Source organism: Chelmon rostratus, chromosome 23, assembly GCF_017976325.1.
Source record: "Chelmon rostratus isolate fCheRos1 chromosome 23, fCheRos1.pri, whole genome shotgun sequence".
NCBI classification, from domain to species: Eukaryota; Metazoa; Chordata; class Actinopteri; order Chaetodontiformes; family Chaetodontidae; genus Chelmon; species Chelmon rostratus.
This window is the reverse complement of record NC_055680.1, coordinates 1,107,654-1,124,430: the sequence shown is the minus strand read 5'-3', so window position 1 is coordinate 1,124,430 and position 16,777 is coordinate 1,107,654. Positions and strand designations below refer to the sequence as shown.

General features: G+C 43.5%; 1 protein-coding gene across 8 annotated transcripts in view; it reads left to right on the top strand.

Moving 5' to 3' along the window:
* ehbp1l1a (EH domain binding protein 1-like 1a) overlaps window positions 1–16,777 on the top strand; it is a 43,519-nt gene that overhangs the window by 6,512 nt on the left and 20,230 nt on the right. For 6 of the 8 annotated variants that reach the window (XM_041965629.1, XM_041965628.1, XM_041965627.1 and 3 more), the window contains exons 2-8: window positions 1,788–1,845; window positions 2,085–2,180; window positions 2,310–2,363; window positions 2,515–2,693; window positions 2,889–3,034; window positions 13,172–13,231; window positions 13,325–13,430. In XM_041965629.1, the coding sequence (XP_041821563.1) occupies window positions 1,788–1,845; window positions 2,085–2,180; window positions 2,310–2,363; window positions 2,515–2,693; window positions 2,889–3,034; window positions 13,172–13,231; window positions 13,325–13,430 (699 nt within the window). Of the gene's footprint in view, window positions 1–1,787; window positions 1,846–2,084; window positions 2,181–2,309; window positions 2,364–2,514; window positions 2,694–2,888; window positions 3,035–13,171; window positions 13,232–13,324; window positions 13,431–16,282; window positions 16,733–16,777 lie in introns of those variants that run through there. The other 2 variants (XM_041965625.1, XM_041965626.1) reach the window with 2 other exon arrangements.

The following is a 16,777-nucleotide window of genomic DNA, read 5'->3' as shown; positions in this document are numbered from 1 at the left end:
GACAGAGGTGATTCAGTATAATCCTCTCCAGGGTCTTCATCAGGTGGGAAGTTAAGGCTACAGGCCTGAAGCAGTTGGGCTCTCTGGGATGCACAGTCTTTGGAACTGGGACCACACAGGAAGTTTTCCACAGGGCAGGAGCTCTCTCCAGACTCAGGAATCAGGAATCAGGAAGCGTTTATTGTCATTACACAAGTGCAACGAACTGAAGCCCAGGTTGAAGATGTACTGGACGACCCCACAGAGCTGATCTGCACAGTCCCTCAGGGTGGAATCAAATCTGGTGAAAAACAGATTCAGATCATTTGCCCATTTCCGCTCTCCAGATTCTGGGCCCCTCCCACTGTCACTGGTGTGGCCAGAGATTGTTTTCAGGCCTCTCTGGCGTTGTTCCCCTGAAGACACTACTGTCATAAAAGACAAAGAAAAGCAGCAAATCCTAACATTTTAATAAGTGTTCTAAAGAGTAAGTTACGAGTATTTGCAAATTTTTGTGGATATGACTTAACACAACAGGAAAAAATAGCATATTTGTGGATCATGAGACATTTGTCCATCGTGGTACATGTTTATGGGTCGTTCCTACAGATCTGCTGCAGTATGAACAGCCAGAAATCTACAGACAAATAGCAAATAGGGAAGTCACACAAACTGACAGGAAGTGATCCCCAAATATCTCCAGCATCACTCTCATACAGTATTTACAGTCTGTGATCGCTCTTATACACGTTTAATACCTGCAACAAACGCGCACACACACACACACACACACACACACACACACACACACACACACACACACACACACTCATACAGTCAGAGCAGTTTCCTGAGGAGACATATTCTCTATCACACAGTCACAAGATTCTGATTTTCTCCTGGCTGAACTCTTCACCTCGGCGTTTTGAACGGACACAGATGGGCTTGTGTGCTTGCTGAGTGGTGTTTGGCGTGTTTCTGACAAGCCATCATCTCCTGGGCCTGAGCTCTCCCCCAGACCACATTGTCAGAGTTGGTAAAATTAGATGATAATTTGCTGATTGCTGTGGTGATAATGGGTTGGTGCAGCCATACAACAATAGGGAGAGGACACAGAATATGGTAAATCTCTGAAATATGCATACATGTGTTGCAGTGTTTGGCTCAAAGGGCTATAAAGCCTGAAGAGGGATACAATTCATCACTTGTGTGTTTTGAGAGGAAGTGTAGTCTTTTGGCCACAGTAGGGGCTCTAGGGACTCAGTCTGCCACAATCAAGACTGAAATATCTCTGCAAAGTTTGGATGGAATACTACTTTACTATTTTGTACTCTTCATTTATGCTCCCCAGAGGATGAACCCTCCTGGCTTTTCCTCTGCTGTCATCATGAGGTTAACATTTTTGGTTGTGAGCAGCTATGGATGGCTTGCCATGCAATTTGTCTCAGACATTAATGTCTTTTTTCAGGATGAATTGTAATTTGCTTTGTGATCCCCTGAGTTTTGATCTAATCTGTTAATATGGTCATGCATGTTAGCATGCTGACTGTAGCATTTAGGTCAAAGCAATGCTATCTCTGCTAGTGGGGCCGTAGAGTGCATCTGAAATCACTCATTCAGTGTTTTTATGAAGAGAATAGAGTGATTCCAGGTACTATATACAAATGCATATCTACGTGGGTGTATTTGAAATAGTTTGAGACGGAGTGATGACTGAACACTCCTGCTAGGGATGAATGATGATGATATATGGGTATATTGGCTTGGTAGAAACACTAAATGTTATTTGTGCTGTGCTGTGATTGCAGGCAACCAGACAAACTGAGAGTGGTGTGGATCAGGAGAAACAGACGTCACAGCTCAAAGGTAATAGAGCAAAGGAGAATGAGATGAGATTCATTCAGAAGCATTCAAAATAAGCAGTTATCTCAGGGCCTCTGGAGTAAAAAAGGCAAAAATGCTATGAAAGGTGGTGTGGATGCTTCTAAGAGAATACATTTTGTTGTAGTCTTGTATTGCAGTATTCATATACAGTCTTGTAATCATTTACAGTCCATGGAAAATTTAGGCAACAATTTTGAGATTGAATCCCTTGTTTCTGTCAGCTCCACAGCTGGCAGCCAGGGATTAAAAACCCCTACAGAGGCCTGGTGGTTTGGCAGGTTCCAGAGACTTTAGACATCACTGTCACACTCTTCAAGGTATGACGTTAACTCTCTACGTAGCTGTTGCTGTAAATTAATTGGATTACTGATGGGAAATGTATAATTTGTAATTAATCTGGATGGGTTATGGCATGGCTAAGGCATGAAGCTATTCTTTGTCAACAGGAACCTACTGCAGAGGAGTTTGAAGACAAGGACTGGACTTTTGTCATTGAAAATGTGAGTCTGCTGTATCTGTGTTAACCATGGTTGTCATGTCATTAAGTTTACTTTTAATTGGAAAACTCAGATGGCTGATATTTATTCTCAGGAATAAGGAAATTGTCTGTGCTCTGTTTTGACTGCCTTGTCCTTTGGTCTTATTTATTAGGAGACAAAAGGCCGTAGGAAGGTGTTGGCATCAGCAGATGTCAATATGAAGAAGTTTGCCGGTGCCACGCCGGCCCAGTATGATGTAACACTGAAGCTCAAACCGCTGTCTGTCAAAGTGGTGGAAGCCACACTGAAACTGAACTTGTCATGTGTCTTTCTCAAAGAGGGCAAGGCCACGTAAGTGATCAACTTAGCAGCATATCAACAAAGCAGTAAATCTTTAAAGTTGTATAGTTGTATCCCAGAATTTAAGGCAGTGGTTGAACCAAATGTTGGACCAGTATGGGTTTGAAGACCAATACTGATATTTTTGGATACAGATATTCTTAGACATCTGATGTTGTAAGAGGATTTTTTTTCTCCTCTCCACAGAGATGAGGACATGCAGAGTCTGGCCAGTCTAATGAGCATGAAGCAGAGTGACATTGGAAATCTGGATGACTTTAATGACAGTGATGAAGAAGCTGGTGAGGACAGGAGGACCAGCTTTGGAACTGGACAAACTACTCATGTTACTGGTAAGTCTGTGGACACACCTCAGCATCACTGGGCCATAAAACCAAATTAACATGCAATCAGTCAGAGAAGGGACAGTCTGAGATGAAATCCTAACATGAGGTTTTAATTAAAAGCAAATGCTGGCAGATATGATTTATATATGGTTTATGGGTAGCACACATTTAGTGGGCAAAATGGGCATCTGGCCTGGGGCCCCAGCCCTTCAAGGGGCCTGAAGACTCCAGGATCACTGTCTTACATCTTTGGTTATTTGATTCATTAGGGTTCAAGCCCTGAAGGGGCAAAACTTGTGTTCTCTCTCTCTCACTCTCTCTCTCTCTCTCTGCTTTTATATATCTATATATATCTATATATATACAGTGCTGTGAAAAAGTATTTGCCCCCTTCCCCTTTCCTGTGTTTTTTGCATATTTATAGCACACAAAGGTTTCAGATCATCAAACCAATTTTAATATGACACAGAGACAACCCAAGGATATATAAAATGCAGTTTCTAAATGATGATTCAATTTATTAAGGCACAAAAAAAATCCAAACCTGTCTGGCCCTATGTGAAAAAGTAATTGCCCCCTGAACCTAATAGCGAGTTGTGCCACCTTTGGCAGCAATAACTGAAATCAAGCGTTTGCGGTCATTGGTGATGAGTCTTTCACACCGCTGTGGAGGAATTTTGGCCCACTCAAATGGCAGAGTTGAAACAAAATTGTTTCAACTCTGCCATATTGGAGGGTTTTCTACCTTGAACTGCCCGTTTAAGGTCACACCACAGCATCTCAATTGGATTTAAATCCGGACTTTGACTTGGCCACTCCAAAACCTTAATTTTGTTTTTTTTGAGCCATTCAGAGGTGGAGTTGCTGGTGTGTTTAGGATAGATGTTGTGAAGCCTGAACCTTTAATTTTGTCCCATTGAGCTACTTCTCTCTCTTTATCTACTGCTGAAGCACACTCTAAACTGAATTGTTGACACCTGTATCATTACTTAATGCTGACGATCTGTATCGTTGAATGATGTGAATGAAAGCTTAACACCAGAATCTGACTGATGGCGCGATCAGCCAGGGAGGAGACGTATCACTGTTGAAGCTGTTGGAGCTACAGAAACTAAGCCTGGCTAAAATTACATTTTTCGGCATTTTCTTTTTTTTTTTTAGGGATTAAGTCACACATCTACAGCTTTTACACACCTACTGTAAATACTGTTTTCGTGTACTGCTTATTACTTTTATGTTATGTAAGAGGTAGATATGTCATTGATACATCAAGACCCAAAGCATATTTATAACAGTTACATGATATCCATGTCAAATAACCAGATTTTAGTTACTGAAATCTGTAGTCCTAAATATAAATATTGTAATGCAGTGTTTGTGTTATGATTTTTCTCAAGAGGGTGTCCATGCTAATTTCGACATCACATAGACACAGCCGCAAGCATAGCAACCCTGCATATGCTTCCAAGGAATCTGTTCTAACCACAGTGTTGCTGTAGTGAAACTTGCACACCACGAGGTGGAATTCATTTGGAAAGGTTGTCAACCTCAACTCTGTATGAGCTATGAGAAGTCAGGCCCCTCTCAGCGTTTTATTTCTCTGCAAACTGTTTCTCTCACACTGATGCTTTCTCTTTTGTTTCCTATTTAACTTGCTTCCCTTTTCACTTAATTATTCTGCTGTGGCTTTTTCTCTTCCTGTAACAGCTTCTGCCACAAGAGTACATGATCTGGCTTGGAGGCCTGCAATTGAGTCAGGCCCCACAGGTAACTGTCTGTTCCCCGATTCACTCCCCCACCTTCCTGTTCGTCCTGATCGACCCCTTACCCTCCACTGCACAGTATTCCATCTTTAGCCTTCATTACATCTGTTTGAAGTGGTATTATTATTTTTTTGTGTCAAAGCCTCCAACTATACTTCTATTTAGTAGTTTATTATTTTGAGCACACATTTCAGTACTATCATTCTTTAATCTGATTCCTCCCCTTTACACCTCTACTCCTCGATTCACCACTGTACTCATGGGTTTCATCAAATATGTTGAAAGACCTCATGTCCACTTTTTACCTATACATGTTTATTCTGTGTTTTGCTGCTCCTGTCTGCCTGGCTACTTCTTCTTCTTGCCTTTCAATCCTCAATTTAATCCATCTCGCCTCTTCACCTTTTCCATCCATTTGTCTTATCTCTTATCTTTCAACCAGTAACCTCAGAGATGGATTGGAAAACATCCTCTGACGTTTCCTCCACCATCTCGGTCCCGTCTTGTCCTCCTCTGCCTGACCCCTCTGTTCCATCCTTTTCACGCACACGACCACCAAGCATTACCCAGCAGGCTCGGCCCTCCCCTTATGCCTACTCATTGCCAGCATTTACGCGCGCTCACCCTCCTGCACTTCCCAAAATCTTCCAGCCCAGTGCCGGATCAGGTATCGGTCAACAGATATTCCTCATCCTGTATGATCTTTTATCTCTTTAGGGTCAGATTATTTTGGCAGATTTGTCTTTTTTTAGTGAAGAGTTGTTTAATTCATACCACTCTGTATGGTTGCCAGGAATATGAGATGATATTATATTAGATGATGACGATTCCAAGGATCCTGCTGCACCAATTACAGGTCAATATTTCTTAATTCACAAGAAATGAGTATGTTCTCACATGTAAATGGCCTCACAAGGTAAAAACCTCACTTTCGTATGTTGGAAGACCCAGTTATAAAGTCAACCAAACTACTTTCTACGTTAAGTTGATTGTAGACTTAAACCTGAAGATGCAAGCAAATGTATTTTGATCTGCTGCAACAGGCTTTCCATGTAGTTGAGCATGTGATCCTTTAGTTAAGTGAGTTAGTGATGGATGTCACTATCAGGTTGGGAGTAAGGGTCGACTAAACTGTATGTAGTATGGTAAACATTTTGAACTGGTTTGAGCCACCTCCAGCTGTGTGGATCCAGCTACAATCTCTCTGCCCAGGATTGAACTGAATGGCTTCATTTTGAATCTCTGATCCTTAGCCAGGCCTATAATAACGTTCTCCATGAGTATCCATTTGCAAAGCAACAGTCCTCTGTCACAGTGAATTTGCGTGCAGCAATGCTTCTGGCTTGTTGACTCCATTAACGTCCAGACAGGACTGTTGCCAGACCAGTGAAATTGAATAGATGGGACTCTGTGCTGATATCGTTTATAATTTCTGAAGTTGTGGCTTGCAAGGGAACGCTTGTTTGTAATTTAGCTATACGGCACAGCAGTGCCCCTCCTTGAACCGCCACCTTATTGTGGTGGAGGGGTTTGAGTACTCAGATGATCCTAGGAGCTATGTTGTCTGGGGCTTATTGCCCCTGGTAGGGTCTCCCAAGGCAAACAGGTCCTAGGTGATGGGTCAGACGAAGAGCGGTTCCATAGCCCCTATGAAAACAAATAAAACAAGGACCATTACGTCGCCCGGATTGGCGTTACCGGGGCCCCACCCTGGAGCCAGGCCTGGGGTTGGGGCTCGCAGGCGAGCGCCTGGTGGCCGGGCCTTTGCTCACGGGGCCCGGCCGGGCAAAGCCCGAAGGAGCGACGTGGGCCCGCCCTCCAGTAGGCCCATCACCCGCAGGAGGGATCAGAAGGGGCCGATGCGGTGGGAATTGGGTAGCAGTCGTGGGCGGGGGCCCCGGCGGCCCAATCCCTGGACTCAGAATCTGGCAATGGGGACATGGAATGTCACCTCGCTGGTGGGAGGAGCCCGAGCTAGTGCGGGAGGTTGAGCGGTACCGGCTAGAGATAGTCGGGCTCACCTCCACGCACAGCCTGGGTTCTGGAACCCAACTCCTTGAGAGAGGCTGGACTCTCTTCTACTCTGGAGTTGCCCGCGGTGAGAGGCGGCGGGCCGGTGTGGGCTTGCTTATAGCTCCCCACCTTAGCCGCCATGTGTTGGAGTTTTCCCCGGTGAACGAGAGGGTTGCTGCCCTACGACTTCGGGTTGGGGACAGGTGCCTCACTGTTGTTTCGGCCTACGGGCCGAACAACAGTGTAGAGTACCCACCCTTCTTGGAGTCTGTGGGAGGGGTGCTGGATAGTGCTCCGACTGGGGACTCTGTCGTTCTACTGGGGGACTTCAACGCTCACGTGGGCAGCGACAGTGTAACCTGGAGGGGAGTGATTGGGAGGAACGGCCTCCCCGATCTGAACCCGAGCGGTGTTCTGTTATTGGACTTCTGTGCTAGTCACAGTTTGTCCATAACGAACACCATGTTCAAGCATAAGAGTGTCCATCAGTGCACATGGCACCAGGACACTCTAGGCCGAAGGTCAATGATCGACTTTGTGGTCGTGTCATCTGACCTTCGGCCGTATGTCTTGGACACTCGGGTGAAGAGAGGGGCTGAGCTGTCAACTGATCACCACCTGGTGTTGAGCTGGATCCGCTGGCAGAGGAGAAAGCTGGACAGACTTGGCAGGCCCAAACGGGTAGTGAGGGTCTGTTGGGAACGTCTGGCGGAACCCTCTGTCAGAGGAGTTTTCAACTCGCACCTCCGGGAGAGCTTTGACCAAATCCCGAGGGAGGTTGGAGACATTGAGTCCGAATGGACCATGTTCTCCACCTCCATTGTTGACGCAGCTGTTCGGAGCTGTGGCCGTAAGGTCTCTGGTGCCTGCCGTGGCGGCAATCCCCGAACCCGGTGATGGACACCAGAAGTAAGGGATGCCGTCAAGCTGAAGAAGGAGTCCTATCGAGCCTGGTTGGTTTGTGGGACTCCTGAGGCAGCTGACAGGTACCGGCAGGCCAAGCGTGCTGCGGCACGGGCAGTTGTTGAAGCAAAAACTCGGGTAAGTTCGGGGAGGCCATGGAGGAGGATTATCGGTCGGCCACAAAGATATTCTGGCAAACCGTCCGGCACCTCAGAAGGGGGAAGCAGTACCCTGCCAACACTGTTTACAGTGGAGGTGGGGAGCTGTTGACCTCGACTGGGGATATTGTCGGGCGGTGGAAAGAGTACTTTGAGGATCTCCTGAATCCCATTGCCACGCCTTCCGTAGAGGAAGCAGGGGCTGGGGACCCAGAGGCTGGCTCATCCATCACTCAGGCTGAGGTCACCGAGGTAGTTCGGAAGCTCCTCGGTGGCAAGGCCCCGGGGGTGGATGAGATCCGCCCTGAGTACCTCAAGTCTCTGGATGTTGTCGGGCTGTCTTGGTTGACACGCCTTTGCAACATCGCGTGGCAGTTGGGGACAGTGCCCCTGGACTGGCAAACCGGGGTGGTGGTCCCTCTATTCAAAAAGGGGGACCGGAGGGTGTGCTCCAACTACAGGGGGATCACACTCCTCAGCCTCCCTGGTAAAGTCTATTCCAGGGTACTGGAGAGGAGAATTCGGCCGATAGTCGAACCTCGGATTCAGGAGGAACAATGCGGTTTTCGTCCTGGCCGTGGAACACTGGACCAGCTCTACACCCTCCGCAGGGTGCTCGAGTGTTCATGGGAGTTTGCCCAACCAGTCCACATGTGTTTTGTGGTCTTGGAGAAGGCATTCGACCGTGTCCCTCGTGGCATTCTGTGGGAGGAGCTTCGGGAGTATGGAGTCCAGGGCTGCCCCCGCGACCCGGCCCCGGATAAGCGGAAGAGAATGGATGGATGGATGGATGGATGGCACAGCAGTGATGAATGAAATGATTTCCTTTAAGCGTTAGACTGATGATTTTCATTTCCTTTTACTGTCCCGTGACAAAATGGCTAGCCTGAGCCTTATCACTATATTACTATTTGCAGCTTTATAAATAAAATTGCTGGCTAATATTGTAGTAAATACCCTGTATGCTGAAATTTGATCACTTTTAGGGAACAGATCAGCTTTTTGAGAGTGGCTTGGTGGTGTTAGGTACAGAGCTGGAGTCAGAATGTGGTTAGCCTATCTTAGTATAAAGACAGAGGGGAAACAGCTGGCCTGGCTCTGGTTCAAAAATACACTTATCAACCCCCTTAAAGCTCATCTGTGCACAAACAGATATGTAAAAACAACAATTTCTAAATATTTCTTGGCAAACAACAGTTGAATGTTGAGAGAAGCTTCTTGAAGTCTTTTCTTCACATTGTGGTTGCCAGGTTTTGTACCACCATACCTGTACAAAGACCAAAACCACAATCTGTACTCACCAGGCAAGCTTTTTCTCCATGATCCTAGTGCTTATGCTAAGCTAGGCTAACCACATTTTGAATTCAACTGTGCTTTTAGCTCATAGACATGAGAATGGCATTCATCCTCTCAACTCACTCTTGGAAAGAAAGCAGATATATATATTTCCCAAATGACTATTTGAAGCTAAAGACTGACAAAACCACTTTTACCACTCAAATTTTATTTCAAAGTAAGTGTCTCAACTCGTTATGCTCCAGAACTACAAATTGATTGAAAGCACAATTATATGTTATTTTGGAGAGTTATCAGTTCATTAAAGTAGACTGAGACAGGCTTAAGTCTTAATCCTGATCTGATTTTGCAAAACCAATATGTTGTCTCTGTTTGCAGTCTGCTTGGCTGTTAGCACTCACTGTGTATTCTTTCTTTCACTCACCGGTTTTCCAATTTTTTGGTTTGTCTTTGCCCGTTTTCCCTTTTCCTCCTACTTTTCTGCCACTCCCTGTATGTACTCTGCTGTCTTTTTAGTGGCCGTTTCAGCTCCTCGAAGGCCCCATAGCTTCCACAGCGACTCCTCTCCAGCTGAGGCCTTGGAAGCTCAGGGTTTCTCTACCTTCACCCCTTCTAAAGCACTCTCCACCGCTTCTCTCTGCTCTTCACCCTCTGATCCATCCCTCCCTCCTCCCACTCCCTGTGATACATCAACAGGTATTACGGAATTCAGTTCAAGATTGTGACTGGTTTCTAGTTAGGATTGGTGTAGCTCAGGGGTCGGCAACCTTTACCACTCAAAGAGCCATTTGGACCCGTTTCCCACAGTAAAGAAAACACTGGGAACCACAAAACCCCTTTGACGTGTCAAATAAAATAACGCTGCATATAATGTTTTTTTTGCCTTTATACTATGTACAAACAAGCGATAATGTGCTGCATTTATGAAATAGCTGAACGACTGCAGAGAAAACAAAATGACATTTCTGCGTGCAACAATAACATTTTGAAGTCCGACAAAAAGACGTTGGGTTGAAGGTACTTTCAAGTAAAATTCTCAATGTCTCTTGGAGTCCTTCTTGCATTTATGAAAAAAACACCAAACCTAAAATCTCCACTGGCAGCAAGGTAAAAATACCATCCACTCTCTGCGTGCCGTCAGTCTTTTACTGCAGTCAGCTGTCAACCTGAATAATAAAAGGACTATTTCACTGAACAATGAAAAAATATGAATATATGCTCAATAATAGGCAATTAAAATATTAATCAAACGTGGTTAATGTGATTTCTGCTCCTGAACCTCAGCGCAGAGCGTCTGCACATCAGCGCTGTGCGCCGTCAGCTGCATCGTATACGCAGGATCGTAAACTGTCATCTGTGAGCGCGAGCGATTTGTTTCAAAACGAACGAACTAAAATAAAATACTTTTTAGTTAAATGCTCATTTATTATTTTCGTGAGCCACATCAGAGGGATGAAAGAGCCACATGCGGCTCCGGAGCCGCGAGTTGCCGACCCCTGGTATAGCTGAAGACAATCCTATACAACTATCTATACACTACCTGTGACACAGTTTGTTGGTCTTGATTTGCTGTAAGGGCTAATGCCACATTCATGTTCAATAGAGATGACGGACATAGTCTCCTACTTCGCGCCTATCTAATAAGTATATCTTAGAAAAGACAGTTAATCTGAGATGTCAGATTGTTAATACCAAAATACTATTCACCTCAGCCTGCACAATCACAAACTCATTTCTGCAGAAAACAAAATGTTAATGATGCCAACAAGTACTCCAAAGTACATTATAAGACAGTATGTTTTCTGACCTTGCCCTTTTGTTAGCAAGTTGAAGCTGTTTGTCATTGCCCTTTAAAACTGTTACAAATTACTGATACAAAAACATTTATGTTACTGTACTTTACATTAGTGGTGCAGCTGTTTGGCATTACCATAAACAGGCAGTTACCCACATATGGTAGCAATGACATGCCAGAACATCTAATATTACTGTTGACAGACAGCTCTGTACTGTGGCTGTTTGAATTAATGTTAACTTCACACACTGAAAGTAGTGGCTGCTTCACTGCCCCAAATCCTGGAGGTCTCAATTCAAAGCTTTTAATATAATGATCTTAAAATAATATGAAATGAGTACAAGTTAAGTTTAAAGGTTACATTCTGACTGCTGCTCACTGCCAAACTAGCTAGCTAGCTATCTGTTAAGATAATTAGTTTTTTCTAAGGAAACCATCTTTGGCCTATTATAATTGGCATGCATACCAGCATACAGAGAGCATGTTTGGCCAACTTGTGGAATTAATGTTGGTTAGTTACAGTTGAGCTTGCAACAGTTTTATTTATAGCTGGAAACAGTCACTTTTCTTCTACTTGTTAACCTCAATACAAGATTTTGATGCAACAGGTTGCTTGCTTTCTGTCCACCACTATCACTATCCTATTTTTCTTTTATTCTATTTATTCCATTTTCCACTCTCAGCCTGTCCGAGTGCCTGGAGAGCGCAGAGTGTTCCTTCCTTTTCTTCTGTCTCCTCCTCCTCGTCATCTTCAGCTCCTCTTACCTCCTTCCCTCCTATACCACCACCTCCTGCTCCCAGACAGCCTAAGGCTCGACTCACTTCTGTGGGGGAGCCGGGCTCTGCCCTCACCAGGCCCACCAGTCTGCCATCTGCCCCTGAGACAGGTACAGGGACAGGAGGAGATGATTTAGCCTGTCAGTGGCTAGTTCACACCTTTCAATTCATGCACCTGTTACTATGCCGTTACTTCTGTTTCTCCCTCTGTCCTTCCATGTTTTTTTCCTTCTCCCCTCTTTCCCAGCTTCCTGGCAGAGTGAATGGAGGCCTCCCAAATCTCAGGCCCCTCTAGCACAGCCTGCCCTCTCTCCTAAGTTTCTGCATCTCTCTGCCAATGATCCTGGACAGCCTGCAGTGCTTCAGAAAAAACAGAGAATAGAGATACCATGTAATGCTGCTCCACCTTTAACCTAACTGAAGCCTGACATCCTCCCCTTGTTATTTAGCCTCAGCCTCCCTGCAGCACTTGTGTCTTTTCATTACTTTTCTCTGTTGAATCTAAACCCTGTGCCTCTTCTGCTGCTTAACATTTGATTTACCGATATGCAGCTTTGATGCATTCTTGCTGATTCAGCATTTAGATGAGCTGATTGTAAAAAGAATTCCACTGCCTATATTCTGAAATTACCCGACTTCAGACAAGTGTTAACAGAATGTTAGGCCTGATCTTTGTCCATCCCATGCCTTTTTTCTTATGTGATTTTTTTTTGCCTCTGACTCTTCATGTGCTGCATCTATTGGTCCTTTTTCATGTACTGTGCTACCTGCTCTCCCTCACACCTCTTTGTTACCCAGAGCTAAGTTACTAACACTACAATCACTGACACTGAAAATGCCTGCTAAACTGATTCTGGAAAGCACTTTTTGGGTCATTGATATTCCACCTCCCATTCCCTCCCATTCATGTCCCTCTTCCCATCATCTCTCTGCCCCACTATGTTTCCCCTCTGTTAGCTTCGCTATCTTTGTCCATTGGTCAGTCCTGGGAGCAGAAACCGCAGGGAGAGTCTGGATTTATTTCTTCTTGGAAACCTCAGGGCACCCCTACAGTAGAGACCCCCTCACCTTCTTCTTTAAGTCCTGCCTCTGCTCTTGTACTCTGTGGGCCTCCTCCTCCTCTACCTCCTCGGCCCCATACATCCCAAACTGCCTTAGTCTCCCCCAGTGACAAAGTTGCAGGTACAGAATCAAAAAGAAACAGTGATTCATGTTATTCCTGCTTGATGAGAATTAGCATCAAAATTGAATGACTGAACTGCACCTATATACAAGCAAATGTCTCCCCCTGGTGGTTGTTTTCACTAAAGTAGATAAACACTTGATTCCACACTGGTAAAAATATACAGTGTGAGTGCCCAGCTGTGTGGTGGCATGGCATGAACATCGACTCTCTCTTATTATGTATGATCTCTTCTATGCTTTTCTTTCATTTTAGAATTCAAAAGACAGTTGAGCACGCTGAGTGAAGAGGACAACCAGTGCTCAACACCTACAAGTGAGTTTGAATACAAAATGCTGTGCATTAAAATAAGTGATATCTACATGTAATGACTACATGGCTAACTTTATATTTCTGTATGTTGTTCAGCCCCTGATCCCAGAGCTCCAGCCAGCCAGAGGCCAGAGCTGTCCAGGCCTACAGAACAGAAAAGAAATGCACATTTTGGAATCAAAGTTGTCAAGGCATCAGCAGGGTGGGTAAATATAAAAGGCTGCCATTCATCAGGTTTGATGTTGTTTAATATTTGGTGTGGCATGGCTTTAAAGGAATAATCCACCCTCGTTAACACTGTTAATGCATATGCTGCTGTCAATTCCTGGTGTCAGATGTATTCAAGCAGTTGTAAGATTTAAGCATGGATATTTAAGATAGAACACTAGAAAGAGGTTTGGCACTACTTTGTCAAACTGAAGATGTATTTGTAAACCACTTTTCAGAATAAAAGTAACAAAAACAAAAAATATCTAAAAGGCTGTATAGTGACAAACAAGGGAGATGAGACAAAATAATCAGTTAAGAAAAGTAATTTACTGTTCAGTGAGTCTTGAGAAGGTTCTTAAAGATGATAAAGTTAAATTTGAGAATATTTTAGCGAGAAAGATGAAGGGAACAGCAAATTTTCAGTCTCTCTTATCTATATCTGGACATCCATTCTCTCATAGAGTCCAGGTAGTGATTTAGGTTTGTTGATTACTGAGATCATGGCAGTGACAGTACAGGTGAGTGTCATCTGCATATACATGTGGAAGGTGAAGCTTCAGTTGGTGATTTTGTAGGACATGTTCGAGAAATACTTTCAACAACCCTTGTGAATGTTTGAGGGTTAAGTTTGAAAACATTTTGCTGGTTGCATCTGCTTCCACTCGTATGTACAGCGTACAACAGTTTTAACAGCCTCTGAAAATCCATAGAGAAAGCCAGATTGGCAATGATGGATGATGTCTTCTTGTGCGCATGTCTTGCAATATCCATTGATTTTAAACCTCTGCTTGTGTTTTTTGTAAATTAGAGGATGCAGAGAACTATACTCTGTGCAACTAGTACCAAGCCTGCAGCAAGTTAATGAACTGTTGCAGTTTAAAAACTGACACTGCAAACCATTTATGAAATTTAACTAAATGACAGGTGACACTTTTCTTTGCCTTGTTTGTAACATATTGACAACTGATTGTGATTGTACTGGTTAGATGAACAAGGGAAACATGCACTGTCAAACAACAAAATGTGCCTGTAAATGCAAAGCACATTGCTACTATTTCATCACATTAATTGCACTGCATTAATGTCACCGCTAAAAACTTTGGCTATGTAATCATACTGTACATGGCAACAAATGATTTTTAGTGTGATATCTGATGTTTTTTATATTTGGCAAGTGAAAGAAATGGGTCGAGTGCAACATTTGTTGAGAGATACCAGTCTGTTATTTTTGATACAAATTGTTCTGTTGTATGTAGTGGACTGTCAGCACCAAGATTTCTAACTGTCAGTCTGCAAAAGAACACCTCTGAATCTTAGGTTGAGTAAGGCTGGGCTAGGATAAGGTTAGTGATGATTTATCCTGATTAATCCCAGTAATTGTAGTGAAGCTCAGCACACAATATTTTGTATAGGGAGTGATTTACATAATATGGTCACCTTCTTAAACTCCTGGGATACTTCTGGCAGAGATGATTTTTTTCCCTGACGTTTGTTATACCCAATAAGAGACAAGAGCACAAAGAAAGGAAATTTTTAAGATTTTTGAAATTGTTAGCCTAAGCACACAGTGAAACATGTAAATTAAAGCTAAGCAATATTTGATATGTGATAATTGAATTAAATGACTTGCATACTGTGTTAATAACCCCACTCTGCAGATTTTTGTAGTTTCCCAATAATTGTTTTGGTGTGCTGGTTTGTAAGAATTTATATATAAGCACCGACAATATCCCTTCATTAACAAGCTCATATGTTGGTAATACTCTTATCTGGCCAGTACAACATGGTGCAGCCATAATAAATAAGAAGCAGGTAGAGCCACATATTATTTTCAAAAGTAAGTGAACTGGTTATAATAGACTTGCAGACGCCAAAGAAATGTCTGTCTTGCTGTGTTTCTGCTGGATGACTTGTAAGAATTGGCAATGACAATGGGGATGTCTATTTCCTCAAAAATCAGTTACTGCGGCTTCAACAACAACAAGAAAAAATCACTTGTTCCTGTCTATACAGCTCACAACAACATTAAGGTAGCTAAAATAGTGTTGTAGCATGTTTTAGAGTGCATTTTCCCTTAATAGGTTAGGCCTGGATTAGCACCATTGGTTTTAAATACATCCCACAAACAAACAAACCCTGAATTTGTTTGTCTTGAAATGGCTTCTGGGAATGTTTGAAAGAGTTCCAAGTTAAATAGAGATCTCTATAACGTTAAGTTGAGAACTTTGTTGCACTCATAGGCAGAAAGTAACATGTTTCCCCAGTCAGAATTGCCTCCTCTCCACACACATGTACAAAAATGTGTGTAATGTACATTTATTTTAATGTATGTGTAATGCAGGTTGTGTCTTCTTATTTCTTATGAGGAAATGAATGGATGGTTACCGCTCTTGAACAACTTCTGCTGCTCATAATCTTGTGCCCATGTTTCAGCACTGAAAAAAAAATGCTATCATGCCATTTGTAGCGTGTGTGAAATTTCCTGGCATATGGGTTTTTTAAAATGGATTCTTTTTGTGTTAAAAGCAACTTAGTCAAAGTCATAGTGTCACAAGTACCTTTGGCAGTGTTGTTTCGGAGTATTTTTAAAGGGCTGCTGCTGCTTGGCAAGAGCTGGTCATTACTTATTTATCACAAAACGCTTGTTTGGTTGGTGACTGTCTGGTTTGAATCTCCTGTTGTACATTTTTGCAATATATGTTTTTGTAGTTCCATGTTATTTTGCTCTTTTGCTTGTGTGCTGTTCAGTGGAATTCTGTGAATATGGCCTGGATATGGACTGCATTACTGTGTTGGAGACTTTCCTTGCGTCATAACTCTGATCTTCATTTGTTTATCCTTCAGACCTGAGAGCATGGCCTCACTTCTGCCCCTTAGCACCACAACACCCATAGCCCCAGGGCTAAAATATTTTGAGATGCCAAAAACACAAATGGATCAGACACAATCAAGGCCTACAAGGACATTCCCTAACGTCCAGCCAACACTTCTTCCCTTCACTTCTTCAGATAAGCAAAACCCTGATTTTCAAGATAACAGTTCTGCCTCGATCAAGGAAGTTGAGCTTAAACCAAGAAGTCATGCGTCGAAGATGTCCATTCACTTAGTAAATCCAATAGCCCAACCAGAGCCTGTTCAGCATAAACCCCTCTGTCCTACCAAACCTCAGCCTGCTTCCAGATCACTCCAGGGACCTTTGTTGCACTTGCCTCAAATTGCTATGACCTCAGACACAAAACCGATAGGAAGGATGTCAGGGGCCCATAAAAAAGAAGCTGTAACTATGGATTTGGGGTAAGTGTAGTGTGGTGCTCTGTCAGTTAAATCCCCATTCTATAG